Genomic DNA, 19,792 nt, shown 5'->3' on the forward strand with positions numbered 1-19,792 from the left:
TTTTCAGCTCCTATGAGACCACTATCATATATGCAGTCTGCCATTGACCAAAATGTCATTATGTGGCGTATGACTGTACCACAATTTGTATATCTTCTCTTTTTGGTGGATATTTGGGTTGGTTCTAGTTTGGGGTTATTATGAATAAACTATTATGAACATTCTTATAGGTGTCTTTTTGTAGACACTTGTTTTTGTTTATTACTCTTCTTATCTCTCTGGGTTCCTGCATTTTTAGTTATATCAGTAAAAGAGTCACATTACTAGATGTGAAAATTCTGTTTCTTAAAAGACTTCAGTTAATCCTTATTTTATTAGATCTACCTCACACTCACCTCCAGAGGCACCAACTCTGCCAGTTCTTAGGCCTTTTGCAAATTATGAGAGCATGGTTCTCATCACTCCCCACTGCTACTTTAAGGTATGCAGCTTTGTTGGGTCTGTTGAGTCAGTCACTACCTTTCCAGTCTGCTTTCTACCTTCCTAAATTTTATTGTCATCTCCTCTCTTATCTGGCTCATTTTAGTGAGTTTTTGGAGAGAACATAGTTAAATGTATTTGTTCAATTCCTCTTGTTTACCCTTCTTTTTTGTTTTTATGTTTCTCCTGTCACTTCCCACATACCACCTCCCTACTTTCTGTTTTCCATTTCTTCTGTCCATGTTGGTTCTCCTTAGAATTAGAATTATGAAGGTGGAGAATCCTCAGAGAGCATCTGGCTCAGTCACTTCATTTTTCAGGCGGTGAACCTGAGACCCAAAGAGAACAACAGTCCATCCACAGGCCACACAGCTACTGCTCTTATCTTTTCTACCTTTAATAGCAAAGAGACTTTTGCCCTTCTACCCCTTCAGCTAGTGAGCCACAACCACACAAGAAAGAAGAGTACTCACTACTCAAATGGGAAACTGGAAAGCATATGGGGGAGAAAATGTCATTCCTGACCAGGTTGCTGTGGGTCCTGAGGAGAAAACAACTCCGGAGACAACTCTGTTAGGATGGCCTTAGTCTCCCATACCCACTGCACCCCTTCCCCACTGCAGTGCCAGGTGGAGGCCAGTAGCTAGGAGAGTGCTTAGCTGTCTTGGGACCCTCAGGCTCTTTTCACTTTTTTTTTTTAGAGGGTCTCACTCTGTCATCCAGGCTGGAGTGCAGTGGCACGATTACAGCTCACTGCAGCCTTTAACTCCTGGGCCCAAGCAGTTCTCCCACCTCAGCCTCCCAAGTAGCTGGGACCACAGGCACATGCCACCTAGCAAATTTTTTGTAGAGATGTGGTCTCACTGTGTTGCCCAGGCTGGTCTCAAACTCCTGGCTTTAAGTGATCCTCCCGCCTCAGCCTCACAAAGTGCTGTGATTACAGACGTGAGCCACTGCGTCCAACTTTTTTTTTTTTTCTTTTTTTTTTTTTTTGAGACTGAGTCTCACTCTGTCGCCCAGGCTGGAGTGCAGTGGTGCGATCTCGGCTCACTGCAAGCTCCGCCTTCCAGGTTCAAGTGATCTCCTGCCTTAGCCTCCCGAGTAGCTGGGATTACAGGCGCCCGCCACCATGCCCAGCTTTTTTTTTTTTTTTTTTAATTTTTAGTAGAGATGGGGTTTCACCATCTTGGCCAGGCTGGTCTCGAACTCCTGACCTCATGATCCACCTACCTCAGCCTCCCAAAGTGCTGGGATTACAGGCGTGAGCCACCACGCCCAGCCCAACTTATTTTTTTTAATCCAATTTTTTTTTTTTAATTTTTACTATATTCTTTGGGCATGAATGTAGATGTAGAAGATAACAAAGGGACTTTAAGGCCCAAAACAGAAAGCAAGGCAAATGATCAATGGTGCAACTATTCTAAATCCAATGACATACATACACACATGCACTCACACACACACACACACATATGCCCTTGCTAATATTGCCATTGCCCCACAGCTCCTTACACATATATGGTAAGAGGTACAAAGAATATGTGAGGCAACCAAGTACAAAAAAATTGAAGTATGTACAAGTGGGGAATTGTTTAGATTTTCTTTTCAGTGCACAGAAGACAAAGTGCAAACTCTGTGTCTTGGCCTTTGGTCTGGGCCACTCTTCCAGTCTTCCCACAGACTTTGATCATGCAGTTTGGGTTGGCAGTAGCTGGGCACAGCCTTTTCTTGACCCTCCACCTCTACCTCCCACAGCATTTCACCAGCTTAGCTGCTAGGAATTCTGTTAGGAACCAGAGGCCAAGGTATAAAAGATGGAATAAGATACCGTTCTCTGACTTCTCTATCCCAGAGACTCTTGAAGTTTCTTTGATTCTTTGTCTCCCATAGTTTGTATCTACTTGAACAAGAATGGCAGCACAGGCCCCCACTTAGATAAGAAGAAGGTCCAGCAACTCCCTGACCATTTTGGACCAGCCCGTGCCTCTGTGGTGTTGCAGCAGGCTGTCCAGGCCTGTATCGACTGTGCTTATCACCAGAAAACCGTCTTCAGCTTCCTCAAGCAAGGCCATGGTGGTGAGGTTATCTCAGGTAAGCACTGTTTGGCTCATATTGCCTCCCAGCCAGAAGGACCCACCTTCTCAACTGGTTGATTTCTTGTAAGGCATCCTGGTTCTCACTTCATACCTGTAGGCTCTGGAAAAATGTGAAGGTATTCCATTCCTTATCTCCAACCCCCCAAGAGCCCCTTTGAGCCTTATGCATACCTCTGCCAAAGAGAATACCCACAGATTCTGCTCCACTGAGCCTCTAAACTGATTCCCCCCATCTACCTGATTGGCCTATCCATACAGAAAGTATAGGAGAAAGAATCCAGAGGGGGCTATGTTGTGGCAGCAGAGGGGTTTCTCCAGACTGTTGCAGCCTCCCACCTGGTTTCAGGAACCAATGAACTCCTCTCTCATTCCTTTGACTCCTTAGCTTCCTGGTCCTAAACCAGGCCCAGTAGAAGAGAATTAAATCCCAGGGTGGTTGGGGAAAGTCATTTCCTTTTTCTTTACTGCTATGAGAGTTTGATTCAGTGGCACAGTATATTTTGCTCTCACAGAATACTTACTTTTTCTACTGTGCCCTGATTCTGTTTCAGTTTTCCTAAATCCAAAATCCTATTTAGCCACTAAACCTATGAAGACTTGACCTAGAGCCTTTCAGTCTTAACTGATGCTATTCCATAATCCCCTGCTTCTCCTCCCTAGCAGGCTGTAATAACCAGCTTCAGGAAACCCAGCCGGCATGGAAGACCCCATCAATAACCAGACTGTATTATTTTAGCAAACATTTATTGAACCCTTACTATGTATCAGGTGATTGTCAGACACTGGCCAGGAGAAGGGGAGAATAGAAGATGACAGCTTAGGCTCCATACCAGTGAAAAAGAAGAATGTATGTGAGAAGTGCTATAGCTAACTGTGAGAAGTGCTATAATAGGGAAATGTGTACACAGTGGTGTGGGAACCCAGACCAGGGAGTAATTGACTGTGAGGAAGATGGAGCAGACAGGCAGGGAATTATAGAAGACTGGGAACTGGCCAGGTGCAGTGGCTCACACCTGTAATCCCAGCACTTTGGGAGGCTGAGGCGGGTGGATCACCTGAGGTCAGGAGTTCAAGACCAGCCTGGCCAACATGGCAAAACCCCGTCTCTACTAAAAAAAAACACAAAACATTAGCCAGGCATGGTGGTGCATGCCTGTAGTCCCAGATCCTCAGGAGGCTGAGGCAAGAGAATCACTTGAACCTGGGAGGCGGAGATTGCAGTGAGCCGAGATCGTGCCACTGCACTCCAGCCTGGGTGACAGAGCAAGACTCCATCTCAAAAAAAAAAAAAAAAAAAAAAAAAAGAAGAAGAAGAAAACTGGGAAGTGCCTGGGAAATTAAGCCTTATGTTGCTTCTGAGGCCCAGGCTACTCCTTGGTCTCTTCTTTGTTTCTGTGTAGTGGTCTGTAGGAACCTAGCCTAACTGCCTCTCTTTAGCTGCTCTCACCTATACCCCCTCTAGGGTTCTTCTTCTGCCTCAAAATTGGTTCTTGAGAATGACCTATCTCCCCAAATCTCCCAGTCCTTGCTGCCCTCAGGGACAAATACACAGGTCTTTGCTTTGTAAGGATTATGCTGATATATTTTTACAGAAAAAGATGATAGAAAGTAAACTAACACAAAGCATGAAACAGTTCCAAATGTTGCTAAAATTCTAGTGCCCTTATATAGATCAGAAATTGTGTACCCATACCATTGCTGGCTATGGCTATATTCTACTGTTCTGCCCAGCTTCTCTGTTCTTAGGCAGTTCTTGTGAAAATAGCACCCTAAATGAGCCGATTTCCTGGGGGAGGTCCAGCCAAGTGATGGAGCAGACAGAATTATGTTCACAGTTGTTTTCACAGGTTGAAAAAAATCATTCCAGAGCCCAGGGTGCAACAGACCTGGCCTGGCCACTCCCATATTTGCAAGCCCTTTACAGTTGGAGACAAAAATCAAAGCCCTCGAGGGAGGGAGTTAAAGGGAGGGAGGGAGGAAATGTGGGGCACTGATTCCCTTTGTGTAACCAGGTAAGCCTGAGACAAGCAGTGGGCTGTACTCTTCCTGCCCAGCGCTGTACTCCACTGCCAGGCTGACATGCTTGGCCCTGTTTACTCACTCCACAGCCGTGTTTGACCGGGAACAGCATACCCTCAACCTCCCAGCAGTCAACAGCATCACCTACGTCCTCCGCTTCCTGGAGAAACTCTGCCACAACCTTCGTAGTGACAATCTGTTTGGCAACCAGCCCTTTATACAGACTCACTTGTCACTCACTGCCACAGAGTACAGCCACAGCCACGACAGGTACCTACCAGGTAGGAGCTGGGATGGGGCCTGGGCTGAGAGTGGGGGACAGGGCTAGCAGCAGCACCTGCAGGGGCCCAGGCCTTCAGAACTACTGGCCTGGCATCTACTATCCAGAGGTCTGCTTTTCTGTCCCTTACCTTTGCCATATCTGAGACTTTTCAGCCTCCTCTCATCTACTTTTTCTTCAGGATCTTGTTTTCTGTCTCCAGGATCACTCCTATTTCCTCTAGATCCTTATGCCTAGATAAAAGGTGGTTCGCAGTTCCCCTTCTGAGTTTCAGACTGCATGTGGAGCCACCGAGAAGTCACAGAATGTCTCCCAGTGTGAACCTGGCAGCAAAGGCCTAACACAGATCTCCCTTGCCAGCAGGAAGGTTTAGTCTCAGGCTACAGATTGAGAAATGTGCTCCCTGGTGATTGGCCATCTATTCTTTCCTTTGGCACATGGCCCTAACTTCCAGCACTGCCAGTCTAGCAAGTCAATTCAAGTTCCTGCTATTTCTAACTCGGCTGGAAAATAACTTTCTTAGTTAACATACCAGACCCACAATGGGAAAGCAGATGCCACGTGGCCAGATCAGTGACTAAGTACTTCCGAGAGAGATTAAAGATTCAATGGAACTCTCATCTCTCATCTGGAACCCAGGACACAGAACAAGGGAGGGAAGAAAAGCTCAGCCTTAAACATAGCAAGGTAGGTCATTACTGAGAGGGAGGAAAGGCCCTCAAAAAAGCCTTGCAGATTGTGTCCTGAGCAGAGAAATAGAGAAGGGTGCTGTCATTGTGGGCGCTGTGCTGTCTGTTGATGGGAGGGCACAAGTCTGAAAGGTGTCTTTTCCGACCTTCCTCTACACAAACAAGTCTTGTTCCCACACTGCCTTCCCTGGTGTCTTTTCATCACAGTCTTAACAGAATCACCTCCGATAAAAGCACTGCTTCTAGAGAATGTGCCCAGAGAAGTGACTGTTCCCCCATTACCCTTCCCCCTTTCCCTCATAGATTCTTCTGTACCCAAATCCGTATTGCTTATGTGACTTGCAAGCAGGTCAAAAAGATACCTGAATTTTAAATACTCTTTGTGGGGGCCAGACCATCTGATCCCTGCAGCCATTTCTGTGATCCCCTGGCTGATCCTTTTCTGTGGAGGGAATGTCTCACCTAACCCATGCTAGATTGCTTTCTTTCAGTACCAGAGTCTCTGAGAATAGAAGAAGGCATTTTGACTTGCAGTTAGAATGCTGCACTGGGAGTCTGGACTGGGCATGGTAGAGCTGGTACAGACAAAGGCAAGTTGTTAAAATACCTCCAGTTAGGCATTCAGGAACTCTGATCTACATTTCAGATGTGAAAATTAGGCCTACCTGGGATTCTGAAAGAATGGATGCATGAATGGGGGTAGCATATCCATGAGTGTAGCTGCTAGTTTAAAAAGAGATTTCTCCAAGAAATAGGAACTCCAAATTCTTAAATGGAATGCCATCATTAAGAAGTGAGAGAAATATACTGGTAGCAGCATTCAGAGACTGGCAGGGATGTACCTCATGGGCCTGCAGTCCCAAAAGTGGTTTGGGACTGGGGCATGACCTTTCCTGGGAATTCTGCCCCAATTTACATCTCTCTGATTCAGCCACTAGAAAAGAGGAAGCAAACTTTAGCCAGACTCTTCTTGCCTCACCAACTAAGAGAAACAAAGACCAAGGTATCACATTCTGCCATTGGCTGCTACCTCTCCCTTCCCCATTTTCAGACAGATTGAGCCCACTTTTTGTGTCCTCCTCTGTTCTTAAGCTGTTTCTCATCATGGGTGCTCCACAACTTGTCTGCTCTCACTCTAGTTTCTATTTGCTTCCCTGAAATTAGCCTTTAACTATGCCCAGACAAGCCAGAGCCTTGCCTAAACTTCTAATTCCTCTGTGCTTCTTAGTGTATCCTTTCTGCCTGCCTGCCTGCCTGCCTACCTTCCTGCCTGCTTGCCTGCCTTACTGACCCTTTGCCCCACCTCTGATCTTATCATTTCCTGTGTTTTTCCGATTAGCTACCCAAACCTCTGCCAAAGAGCTCAATCTGTACAAGAGCTGTCTTTTGCTTTGCCCTTTGGATCTGGTATTTATGACTCCTGCCCTTCTGCCTGGCTACACGCTTCTACTAGACATCCATAGGTACCACCTCTGTTATCTGGGTGCTTACTGGCCCTCTGCCTTTCCTATAGCATTGCCTCCAAACTACCCTACCACTTACAGTCCTGGCCCAACTGACCATGCACTTCCGATATAGCAGGTAGTCAGCCAAAGCTCAGGGAGATTTCATATCCCATTAAGCTTTCCTACCTAAGTTGAGACTATTACTTTTTTCTCCAATATTTTATTTTAAAAATTTCAAACCTACAGAAAAATTACAAAAATAGAACAATAAGCAACCATAAATTCTTTGCCTACCTTTACCACTTAACTTTTTGCAGTATTTACTGTTTCTCCTAACTATATATACACATATAAATATACATACTTGTTGAATACCTGTATATTTAAAATATGTTTTTCATTTACTGAACCATTTGAGAATTAACTGCAGATGAGAGATTTTATCCTTAAATACTTTTGTGTTTATCTCCTAAGAATAAAGAACATAATAGTATTATTATGATTGAGAAATTTAATATAAATAAAAACTAATGAGGCCAGGCATGGTGGCTCACGCCTGTAATCCCAGCACTTTGGGAGGCCAAGGCGGGCAGATCATGAGGTCAGGAGATCAAGACTATCCTGGCTAACACAGTGAAACCCCATCTCTACTAAAAATACAAAAAATTAGCCAGGCGTGGTGGCGGGCACCTGTAGTCCCAGCTACTCGGGAGGCTGAGGTAGGAGAATCGCATGAACCCAGGAGGCGGAGCTTGCAGAGAGCAGCGACTGCGCCACTGCACTCCAGCCTGGGCGACAGAGCGAGACTCCGTCTCAAAAAGAAAAAAAAATTAATGAAATTTAACATTAATAAAATACTACTAGGCCAGGTGCAGTGGCTCATGCCTGTAATCCCGGCACTGTGTGATGCCAAGGTGGGCGGATCACTTGAGGTCAGGAGTTCAAGACCAGCCGGGCCAACATGGTGAAACCCTGTATCTACTAAAAATTCAAAAATTAGCTGGGCGTGGTGGTGCACACCTATAATCCCAGCTACTCGGGAGGCTGAAGCAGGGGAATCGCTTGAACCCAGGAGGCGGAGGTTGCAGTGAGCCAAGAGTATGCCACTGCACTCCAGCCTGGGCAACAAAGTAAGACTCCATCTCCAAAATAATAATAATAAATAAATAAAATAAAATACTACTAGCTATTATATAGTTATATATATAGTTTATATATGTTAGAATTTCCCCCATTATAGTTATATATGTTAGAGTTTCCCCCAGTTGTCACACTAATGTCCTTTATAGCTGTTTTTTCCTAATCCAAGATTGAATAAAGGATCATCCACTGCATTTAATTCTCCTGTCTCTTTAGTTTCCTTTATCTAGAACAGTTATCCAGCTTTTTTTTTTTTCTATCTTTCACGACATGACATTGGCATTTTGAATAATCCAGGCCAGTTGTTTTACTTTAGGTCATCAAATATTTACAAATACTTACTCTGTGCCCGATTCTATACTAGACTTCAGGGAGACAGAGGTGAGACAGACTCCATCCCTGCACTCAAAGAGCTGAGACAGGGAGAGAGATGTGAACATATATGTGGTCAAAGCAGAGCACAGAGGTACTCTGGCCCAGCAAAGCATGATGAGCAAGGAGTACAGTGAAAGAAGTCAAGGGAGGATTCCTGGGGGAGGCGATGTCAGAGCAGAGTCTCTTCTTCAGAACTATACATGTGGCTGGATCAAGTAAGAGGCTGGTGAAGACTAAGTAAAAGAAGCCCAGCTGGGCACAGTGGTTCACGCCTATAATCCCAGCACTTTAGGAGGCCACGGCAGGTGGATCACCTGAGGTCGGGAGTTCGAGACCAACCTGGCTAACATGGTGAAACCCTGTCTCTACTAATAATACAAAAATTAGCTGGGCGTGGTGGTGCATGCCTGTAATCCCAGCTACTCGGGAGGCTGAGGCAGGAGAATTGCTTGAATCTGGGAGGCAGAGGTTGCAGTGAGCTGAGATTGCACCATTGCACTCCAGCCTGGGTGACAGAGCGAAACTCCATCTCAAAAAAAATTTTTTTAAATATATATTTTTTTATCACTCTAAAAAATAGAGTGGTGAAAAAGATATTGTCCCTACCTTCAGTATTAGGGACAATATGAACATGTATGTGGTCAAAACAGCACAGAGGTACTCTGGCCCAGCAAGGCATGATGAGCCAGGAGTACGGTGAAAGAAGAGGTCAAGGGAATATTCCTGGGGGAGGTGAGGTCAGAGCAGAACTATGCATGTGACTAGATCAAGTAAGTGGCTAGTGAAGACTAAGTAAAAGAGGCCCGGCCAGGTGCAGTGGCTCAGTATGAAGCAGAAGATTGTATTGATTTCACTGGTCCCAGTGACTATTAAGTTTAGCTATAACTGAAATCTACCCAGCATTAAACTCTGAGTCTGCTCTTTTAGGATTCTTAGGTTCCTCTCTGTTAGAGGAAGTGGTTCATTGCCCACGACAATGGTACCTTGTGCCTTTCTTTCCAGTTGTCATCCCGGTCTTCTGAGTTAGTTATAAACTGCCAGAATCCCAAGATTCACAGTGGTTAAAGCCAAATAAAAACTGAAATATCAGGATGCACCCTGATCCCCACATAGGTTTCCAACCTAGAATTGTCAGAGTTTTGAGATGATGCAAATGCTCATAATTCATTGAAGCACACTGTCTGGCACACGTCCGCTTTTCAGATGGACCTTCTTGGGACCAGAGCTTAAACTTCAAAGTGTCAGGAAGACCTCCAAGGCTCTCCTCATCCAAAAGAGATGCACCCAATACTGTCTGTCTTAATATCCTGTTTCTTTCCTTTGTTATAATTACAATAGTTGCTAATATTTTTAGCTACCTGTATTTTGTCATCTGCCCCACTATAGTAAATATTCCATGAGTATAGGGACAATATCTTTTTCACCATTCTCAGTATCCATCATCCTAACTGTCACATGGTAAGTATTTAATAGTATTTGTTGAAAGAGTAGTAAAGGATGTGGGAAGTGGTTCCAGAGGGACTTTTTTTTTTTTTTTTTTAAACACTGAGAGTAATTTAAGCATGCACAAGGACTGTGCTATGTCTTTGGGTCCTGCGTTGGTGTAAGAATTTTCTTAGATCAACATCTCTAGTTCCTTGGTCACTCAGTTCACACCCATAAAGGGGAAAGCTTGGTTATGAGCATGGAATCTTTGCATCTTGGAAGTGGAAAGTACTCTAGAGATGATCTAGTATCTAGCCTAACACATGAGGGTGGTCGTCTGACCTCTGCTTAAATATTCCTGATAACAGGTTTTCTCTTATCTTTGGCAATTGATTTTATTGTTGGGCAGTTCTGATTGCTAAAAGGCCCTCCTTTTTTGTTTGTTTTCGTTTTTGTTTGTTTGAGCTGGACTTTCACTCTCGTTGCCCAGGCTGGAGTGCAATGGCACAATCTCAGCTCACCGCAACCTCCACCTCCCAGGTTCAAGCAATTCTCCTACCTCAGCCTCCTCAGTAGCTGGGATTACAGGCATGTGCCACCATACCTGGCTAATTTTGTATTTTTAGTAGAGACGGGGTTTCTCCATGTTGGTCAGGCTGATCTCGAACTCCCGACCCCAGGTGATCCACCCGCCTCAGCCTCCCAAAGTGCTGGGATTACAGGCATGAGCCACCGTGCCCAGCCAAAATGCCCTCCTTTTTAAGCTGAAATTTGCCTTCTTACAACTCCTGCCCCCATTCCACTGTCTGTATTCCAAAAGAGCAAATCTACCTCCAATCCTCTTCTTTTCCCATGACTGCCCACAGGGTGTTTCTCTCCCTTGACTTTTCTCCAGACGATGCCTTCCCAGGGCCTTTCCCCTTTGCCATGATCTTGAGGTTCCTCACCACCACTCTGCTCATCCTCCACCAGGAACTCTAATTGTTAAGGTCAGCTTTGCAATGTGATACTCTGAGAAGAGCTGCTTCTCACTGAAAATACATGCATAAGGGCTAGGTCCTTATCCATCTGTTTACCTCTGCATGTACCATAACTAGTATGGTGGCTGTCACACACACAAAGGGTGCTCAACAAATGTTTGTTTGATCCCAGTTGCTCCCGTATCTCCAGCATATCAATAGTAAATTTTACACTGACCCTAGGAAGTTTAAGCATTTTTCATCTCCATTTTATAGATGGGCAAAGGAATCCTATAAAAAGGCAGTGATCATTGACTAATCAAGTCTTCCAGCCCCAGTCTTTGATACCTGGGCCAGTGGTTTCAAAGTCTCTTTTGTTTTACCAGTAGAACTCCTTTTTTTTTTTTTTTTTTTTAAAGTTTTTGGCAAAGGTAAAATTGTGTATGAAATTTGTACACACTCCAGTGCATAAAAATTAAAACCAGAGAAGCTGGGATGAGGCCCATAGCTCTACTTACTTGGCCTCCCTGTGGAGGGCCCACAGGGCTCTGTAGAGCACAGTTTGAAAGTATTGCAGTCTTCAGGCCGGCTGCAGTTCCTCACACCTATAATCCCAACACTTTGGGAGACCAAGGTGGGCAGATCACTTGAAGCCAGGAGTTCAAGACCTGCCTGGCCAACATGGCAAAATCCCATCTCTGCTAAAAATACCAAAAAAAAAAAAAAAAAAAAAAAAAGTGGGGCGTGATGGCACGCACCTGTAGTCCCAACTACCTGGGAGGCTGAGGCACAAGAATTGCCTGAACGCAGGATGTGGAGGTTGCAGTGGAGTGCAGTGAGATTGTGCCACTGCATTCCAGTCTGGGTGACAGAGTGAGACTCTGTCTCAAAAAAAAAAAAAAAAGTATTTGCAATCTTCTATCCTGGCACTGTCCTACCAAAGAGAGCCTCGTTTGATCAGCCTTGTGAGGACTAGGACCTCCCAGAGCTTTGGAGCATGATGCTTTCAGTATATCTCATTAGGATAAGATTTCATGACTTGCCATCAGTCCAGATTTTCAGACCCTTCAACTCAGAATCTGCATCTCAGTGTTCTTAGCATTGCTGAAAGGAAGAGACACTGAATGGTTTGCATCAGCACCTGGTAAGCCCCTGGCTTTGTCATCATAATTATTCTTCACATCTGTTAGCTCATGTGAGGCAGACAATACTATCCCCAGTCTTAGCTGAATAAAATGAGAACTAGAAGGATGAGGTTACCCTGCTGATAAATGCAGAAATTGGATGAAATATTTTTCTTGAACTATCACAGACAGCTTAGATTTGCCACTTCAACTCCGAATGAAATACAAAATAACAATTTTTCACATTCATAAAGTTCATCCGTTTCTATTTTCTCATTTGATGTTCTCAGCATGATGGGGGATGATTTTTCCCCATTTTACACATGAAGAAACTGGTGCTTAGAGAAGACAAGCTACTTGTCTAGAATCACATACCTAGTGAAAGGCAGGAGCCCAGGTGTAGAACCCAGGTCTCCTATATCCTGGATTGGATTCCCATTCATGTCTCAAAATGGGACGCTGCTAGTCATTTATCCTGGAAAATAGGAATCAGAACCCTTATCTGCAGAAAGGAGGTGGGATATGGCTTAGGTATTATGGACCCTCAAAGACTTATCTTTTCAGAACCACTTCTAGAAAAGGGTTTCAACAATTAGCCTCCTTGATATAAAGGCAAATAGCTGTCTAATCCTAGATTTTACTTTGAGCTTATAGTTGCCAAGCAATTTTAGGTAAGTATTAGAAAGCAGTCCTTAAATCCTAAACCATCTTAACATTGAGGACTTATGGTGTGCCAGACAGTGTGCTCAAAGTTAGTGTTCGTCAGAGGCTCCAAACGAATTCCAAGCATTATCTAAACACTTGATGTCTTTGAAAAATGATAAAGGACAGTGTTATGCTCCAGTACTCAAGACACCCTCCACAAGCAGAGAATGCTGTGGCCTGGGCTGAGGAACTGATCTGGTTTGGGTAGAACCCAATCATGAGGAGTGTGCTTCGGGTCTTTGTATAGTGATAGGGTGTTGCCGCCTGGTATTGGGCCATGGGACTGGGTAGAGAAACAGCAGGGTAAGATTCCCTTTACAAGGAAAGACTTTCATAGCCATTCTTTTCTGATATTCACAAACTCCTTGGAAGAAAGGGACTTCCCATGTTGTAGATGAGGAGACTAAGATTCTCCGAGAAGCACTCTGCTGAATGGCAGAGCCAGATTATACCCCAATTCTGATCTCTATGCCCAAGCTCACCACTCATCAACCGCAGATTCCTTGAAGTGTTTCTGTAGAATAGGGCAGATACAAAATGAGAGATGGAACATAGGAGCAGATTCTTTGCAAACAAGCCTTTAACCAAGCATCAAGAAGCATTTCTGACATGTCCTGCTGGTTGAACAGAGGGTCACCTTTTAAAGTATCCTCATCTAAGCAAATGTATCCCAGCTCTAGCATGTTGTGTCTAAGGCAGTCTCTTCCATCCTAGAATAGCTCCATTTGTTTAAGATGTTCCTTATCCAGAAAAAGCATAGGGCATCTAGACCAGAAAAAGCCTCAAAGACCATCTAGTCTAAGAGAAAGAATTTCTAAAGAGACTGAAGTCCAGAGAGTGACACTGAGCTTGAATAAGGTCACCTCATGAGAGCCACAACCATGACTGGTACACAGGCCTCCTGAGTCCCTGCCTAGGGCTTTCTCTTTTGCTGTTGCTTGCTCTACTCAAACAGGTACCTGGGAGCCAGCACTCTGGCAGTCCTTCTAAGCTCTAACTCTGGTTTTCCTGTTTTTCAGGTGAAACCTTTGTCCTGGGGAATAGTCTGGCCCGGTCCTTGGAACCACACTCAGACTCAATGGACTCTGCCTCGAATCCCACCAACTTTGTCAGCACCTCCCAAAGGCACCGGCCCTTGCTTCCATCCTGTGGCCTCCCACCAAGCACTGCCTCAGCTGTGCGCAGGCTATGCTCCAGGGGTAAGCTTACCAGAGTCCTGGCCCTCCTTCCCTCCCTCACTCTTTCCTTCACTTCCTTCCTGAGCTCTGGGAGGCCAGACAGGACCTAGTTCTGTTGCCCTCTGCCTGGTGGTGGGACTAGGGACTGGACTTACTCTTGTGCCTGACCTTGCACCTGGGAGGTAATTGGAGCTCCAGGATTGGCTTGAGTATAATAGAAACTAAGAGCCAAAGACCTAGACCCAAAAGGAGCAGGGAAGGATTCATTCATTCATTCATCCATTAACTATTTATTTGAACTCCATCTGTGTTTGGCATGGGGAAGCAAAAATCAGTCACTTTTTGTCTTCAAGGTATTATGGGGAGACAGACACTATAAAACAATGTCTTGAGTGCAGTGACAGAGATATGTTTTGGGTACTATGAAAATTACAAGGAGGAATACCTAACGCAAGCTTGGTGTTCAAGGGACACTTTCTTGAGGAAGTGATGCTTTGCCTGAGACTGTATAAATGGCCATATCAGGGCTGGTAGAGGAGGGAGAGCTTTCCAGGAAGAGGGGCAACATGAATAAGGGCAAAAGAATAAGAAATAGCACCGATTATACTAGGAACTGCATGCAATTTGGAATTGCTCAACCATAAAGTATAATACTGAGACTCAAAGAGAAAAGCCTGGAAAGGTCAAGGCATATATCATAAAAGACCTTAAATGGGCTTTTAATTAGAGGCAAGACAGGTTTGTGTTTTGAATAGATTATTGACTACTGTGTTGAGCATGAATTTGAGGAGGGACAAGACTAGAGAAACCTAAACAAGTTAGGAGGTTACTCGAGTGGGCCAGATCTGAAGTGACAAAGGCCTGGTTTAGGTCAGAGACCGAAGGTTTAGAGAAGAGAGAATGGATTTGAAAGCTGTTCACAAGGTAAATTTAATCAGATTTGAGGATTTAATCAGATGTGAGGAAGAAGGGAGTGAGGACTGTCTCCCAGGTTTCTAGATGTGGTGGCCAGATAGATGGTGGTACCATCCACTGAGAGAGGGAACCCACCATAGAAGAGAAGGAAGGTCGGGGAGCCCATGGTCATGTAGATGACATCTAACAGGCAGTGACTATGCAGATCCAATCCTCAAGGAAGAGTGCTGGGCTGAAGTTAAATATTTAGGAGTCACCAGTGTATAAACAGCAGTTGAAATTTTAGGGTGAATGATACTCACTTCTCAGAAGTATGCAGTGAATGAAAATAACAGTTAACCAAAGATGAAGTCCTGGGAACCAACAAAGCTTAGGAGGTGAGAACAGGAAGGCAGGCCCACCAAGGAGAAAAAGGAATATTCAAAGTGAGAAAAATCTGATATTGTGGTGGCCAGGACTACAGAGTGTATTTGAAGGAAAGCACAGCATAACAAAGTTCTGGCAAAAAAAGGGACTGAGAAACATCTATTGGATTCCACCATTGTGGGTAATTGGTGGATCTTAGCGAAAGCAGCCTTGGTGCTGTGGTGGAGGGGTGAAGGCAGATTGCATTGGGGACTTTGATGAGAAAAAAAGGCTGGTGATGAGTCAGACTCTAAGTCAAAGAAGATCTTTCAGAATGGGAGCCCTTCAAGCACGTATGTCAGCAGACAGCTTGCACCTTCCAAAAAGCAACAATTAAGAATATAGGAAAGAGGAGAAAGTAAGGCCTCAGGAGTGGTGGGATCAAGGGCATAGGCAGAGGCATCAGTCTTAAGCCAAAAGGAGGCATACTCTCTCTGAGAGAGGAGGGAAGATTGAGTGTGTCCATCAGTGAATAGAGAAAGGCCTGGTTAGGGAACGGGTTAGGAGGGCTGATAGACTGGACTGGTCTTAAAGAAGATGGGGAAAAATGGACCAAAGAAAAGGGGATGATTTGCAGGAAACCTCAGGGCCTAACTATGCTTGGAGACTAGTTGGCCAGTTTGCAAAAGCCATGGTTTTCTTCTGTGGTTCTTAGCAACCTAGTAGATATGGGATGAGAAAAGACAGCTTGAGAATTAAGGGTTTTTTTTGCTGAGCTAGTAGAGCAAGAGCTGGGAGGAAGGGGGGAGAGTATGTAAAGAAATCAGGAATCAGGAAGAGCAGTTTAAATCATCGACCACTAGATCTGGGAAGGCAGTCAGGGTGGGAAGGATACAAGGCTAAATTAGGATAGGGAAAATAGAAAGTTTGACATGCCAAAGAACTTTGTGATATAATGGTTATAGTGGACATAAGTCCCAAGAGAGCTGGAAAGATGGAAGGTTGGGGTCAGAGAACAGGATGCTTAAAATTCTGAAGTGGATTTGTTCCAAGGGATTGCAAGGACCAGACAGTGGTGTTGGCAGTAGGTATTTGGAGTAGAGTGGAGGTGAGAGTCACTGGAGGCATGGTAGCTGAATGGATTGCCTCCAAGGATTAGAGCAGGAGTTGGGGTGGAACAGTGGGTAGTGAGCTAAGTAACAAAAAGTCTTCATTTACCAAGGGGTAGAAATCCAGATATCTATGAGTAACAGTGAGAAGGAAGAGCCAATGGTTGGGTACATGTTTGGCCTCTGAAGAACATGAGCTTTCACAGGAGGATGGTCTAGAAGCAGCAGTGGGGAGCCAGGAGAGTGTAACTTCCACACCCTGATTCCAGCCTCCTCCAGCCCAGGGACACATGAGCGAGGTGTGAAAGTATAGGAAGACTCCATTAGCAAAGCCTGCAATGAAAAAAAGTCACCTCAGTGGAGAGAGAGCTTTCAGGAAGGCTGAGTCATGGGAAGAAGCCTGTGATGCCCCTCCCCCTCCCCTAACCCCAGCAGGGCAGCAAAATGGAATCTAAAGGGGTCTCAAGTAGAGGCAGAGCTGAGGGCTGATTCTAGCCTTGGCTCCCTTGCCTTGAGACTTGGGTCAGTCATCTCACCTCTCAGGTCTTCCTCATATGCAGAATGTTCCTCATGTGCAAACTGGAGATGGTGACACCAACCTGGTCTTTCCACAGGAGTGTTAAAAGGATCAAATGAAAGAAGGGATATGGAATCATTTTGGAAACTAAATCGTTCCCCAGGTATGAGGGGAGTTACTGTTATTTTTGTCTTCCCCAAGGCCCTATTTCTGAGAAGAGTACTTTGTGATAGGCTGCCCTCCTGGCACTGGCCTCAGATGGTACTGTTGTTCCCTAGGCATCTCCTCTCTTCCTTGGAAACACACCATGAGTCTGTCTGCCAGGTCATTGTATAAATCTCTTTGCAGCCTGATGGTCTTCATAAGGCTATGAAAAGATTCATTCGGCTGGCCCTAGAATTGTCTTAAAGAATTTGGATGTTGAGTCTGTTTCCTCTCTTACTGCATTAACCAGGATGATTAGGCATGAGCTTGTTAGTTGGCCTCTTGTGGATGTGCTTCACCTTCCTTAGTCATGCTCAGACTGAGACAACAAGCCCTCCCTGAAGAGTAAGTGCCAGCTGTACACGTTGAGGGGCAATGGGGAGAGCTTTGCCATAGGCTGTCTGCAGAGGGAATAGGAAAAGACAGGGCAAGTCACTTCCTCTCTCTTTTCACTGAATGTCCTCCCCTCTGAACTAAAGATGGTGATGATGCCTCCTTCAAGGGCTATTTTAAAGGTCAAATGAGTTGATAATGGTGGGGGTTCTTTATAATTTATAGAATATTGTTCATATATCAGGTCACTTTTTACCACTGCCACCCTGGTAGTTCATGCCACAATGGTCTCTTGCCTGGATTGTCATAATGGCCTTTTTTTTTTTTTTTTTAAATAGTGTCTCTCACTCTGTCACCCAGTGGAGTACAGTGGCTCAATCATGGCTCATTGCAGCCTCAACCTCCTGGGCTCAAGCGATCTTCCTCTCAAGCTACCTTCCAAGTAGCTGGGACTACAGGCATGCACCACCACACCCAGCTAAGTTTTTGCAGAGACAGAGTTTTGCCATGTTGCCCAGGCTGGTCTCAAACTCCTGGGCTCAAGCAGTCTGCCTGCCTCAGCCTCCCAGAGTGCTGGGATTATAGGCATGAGCCACTGTGCCTGGCCTAATAGCCTCCTCCTTCTTTATTTTATTTTATTTTTTTTGAGACAGAGTCTCACTGTGTCGCCCAGGCTGGAGTGCAGTGGCACAATCTTGGCTCACTGCAACCTCCGCCTTCTGGTTCAAGCGATTCTCCTGCCTCAGCCTCCCAAGTAGCTGGGATTACAGGCAGCCGCCACTACGCCCTGCTAATTTTTTGTATTTTTAGTAGATATGGGGTTTCACCATGTTGGCCAGGCTGGCCTCAAACTCCTGACCTCATGATTTGCCCACCTTGGCCTCCCAAAGTGCTGGGATTACAGGCGTGAGCCACCATGCCTGGCCAATAGCCTCCTTCTTAACTGGTCTCTTCATGTCCCCCTGAAGTCTGTTACCAACATAGATAATGAGAGTGATCCTTCTCATTGCAAGTTGGTTCATGTAACTCCTGTGCTCAAAACCTACCTGTTTCACTCAGAAAAGCCAGTGGTTTTCCATGGTATACAGGGTCCTCTGTTATCTTTACTGCCACTTCCCTCCTCTTCCTCAACACACACATCCATGCCTCTCAGTGTTATTTTGTACCACTTTCTCTCTCATTTGCTTTCTTCTGACACATTGGCCTTCCTGCTAAATCCTACATGTGCTATTTGCTCTTCTGCCTCAAGGTCTTTGCTCAAATTTTGTCATTTCGGAGATGTCTCTCCTAATCACCATATAAATTAGCAACTTCCTACCACCTGCCCTCATGGAGTTTATATTCTAGAGGGAGTAGGCTGACAAACAAGCATACAAATATATAGTAGTATTAAATGTGTGGGTCATCTTAGTCCATTTGGGCTGCTGTCGCAAAGTTCCATGAACTGGGTGGCTTATAAACAACAATGTGTTTCTCACAGTCCTGGAGACTGAGAAGTCCAAGATCAAGGCACCAGCAGATTTGGTGTCTGATGAGGACCCACTTCCTGGTTCACAGACAGCCATCTTCTCACTGTAACCTTGTACAGCCAAAGGGGCAAGGGAGGTTTCTGCAGCCTGTTTGATAAGAGTACTAAACTCATTCATGAGGGCTCTGTCCAGAGGTCCCACCTCCTAATATATATCACCATGTGGGTGGGGAGGGGTAGGATTTCAACATAGGAATGTTGAGGGGATACATATTCAGTCAATAGCGTGTGTGTATTTATATATACTATCATATATGTGTGTATACTATCATGTATGTATGTATAGATGACACCTAGCTTCTGATTAGAGGAATTAGCTAAGATGGTCCAAGAAGGACACATTCTTGCATATACACTCTCTCCCCATATCTTCTCTCTGTTCTCCAGAGTCTCTGCACTTGGTTTCTCTCTTAGCATCACAGTAGACTTTTAAGATGGGGAGAAGTGAGTGGCTCACAGAGGCCCCTCCAGCTTTCCAACTATTAACACCTCCAAAAAGCCATTGGGATTTCTATGACTCTAAGCAGCCCCTGCTGGCTCTAGCATACCTCTCCCCTGGTCTAGTCAGTGCCCAACTATAAGCTTGAAAAGACAATATGCTAGAATCTCTGCTCTAAAAGGGGCTGGGCTGGGCTGGGCCAGACAAAGTGTACTTTGACTTTTTAGACCTGGGACCCAGAATGAAGACAAATGGGAGGAGATTCTCAGCCTTTGTAGGAGAGAGTTAAATATTAGGCCCTTCTACTTTAACAGGTGTGTGTGGTGGGGGGTTGTTTATTGCTTGTTTGTTTTTGAGACCGGGTCTTACTGTCACCCAGGCTGGAGTACAGTGGCATGATCATAGCTCACTGTTAACCTTGAACTCCTAGACTAAAGCCATCCTCACACCTCAGCTTCCTGAGTAGCTGGGACTATACTAGACCACCATACCCAGCTGATTTTTTTACTTGTTTTGTAGAGACAGGGTCTTGCAATGTTACCCAGGC

The 19,792-nt window shown here is 45.0% G+C and overlaps 1 protein-coding gene across 29 annotated transcripts in view; it reads left to right on the top strand.

The window, feature by feature from the left end:
• Positions 1-19,792, top strand: part of SCMH1 (Scm polycomb group protein homolog 1) — a 218,755-nt gene that overhangs the window by 195,109 nt on the left and 3,854 nt on the right. For 17 of the 29 annotated variants that reach the window (XM_015136801.3, XM_015136838.3, XM_077961728.1 and 14 more), the window contains 4 exons: positions 2,311-2,511; positions 4,625-4,816; positions 13,697-13,876; positions 16,839-16,904. In XM_015136801.3, coding sequence (XP_014992287.1) covers positions 2,311-2,511; positions 4,625-4,816; positions 13,697-13,876; positions 16,839-16,904 — 639 coding nt within the window. Of the gene's footprint in view, positions 1-2,310; positions 2,512-4,624; positions 4,817-13,696; positions 13,877-16,784; positions 16,905-19,792 lie in introns of all 29 variants that reach the window. The other 12 variants (XM_077961753.1, XM_077961824.1, XM_077961760.1 and 9 more) reach the window with 2 other exon arrangements.

The sequence above is a fragment of the Macaca mulatta genome, chromosome 1 (assembly GCF_049350105.2).
Source record: "Macaca mulatta isolate MMU2019108-1 chromosome 1, T2T-MMU8v2.0, whole genome shotgun sequence".
Lineage (NCBI taxonomy): Eukaryota > Metazoa > Chordata > Mammalia > Primates > Cercopithecidae > Macaca > Macaca mulatta.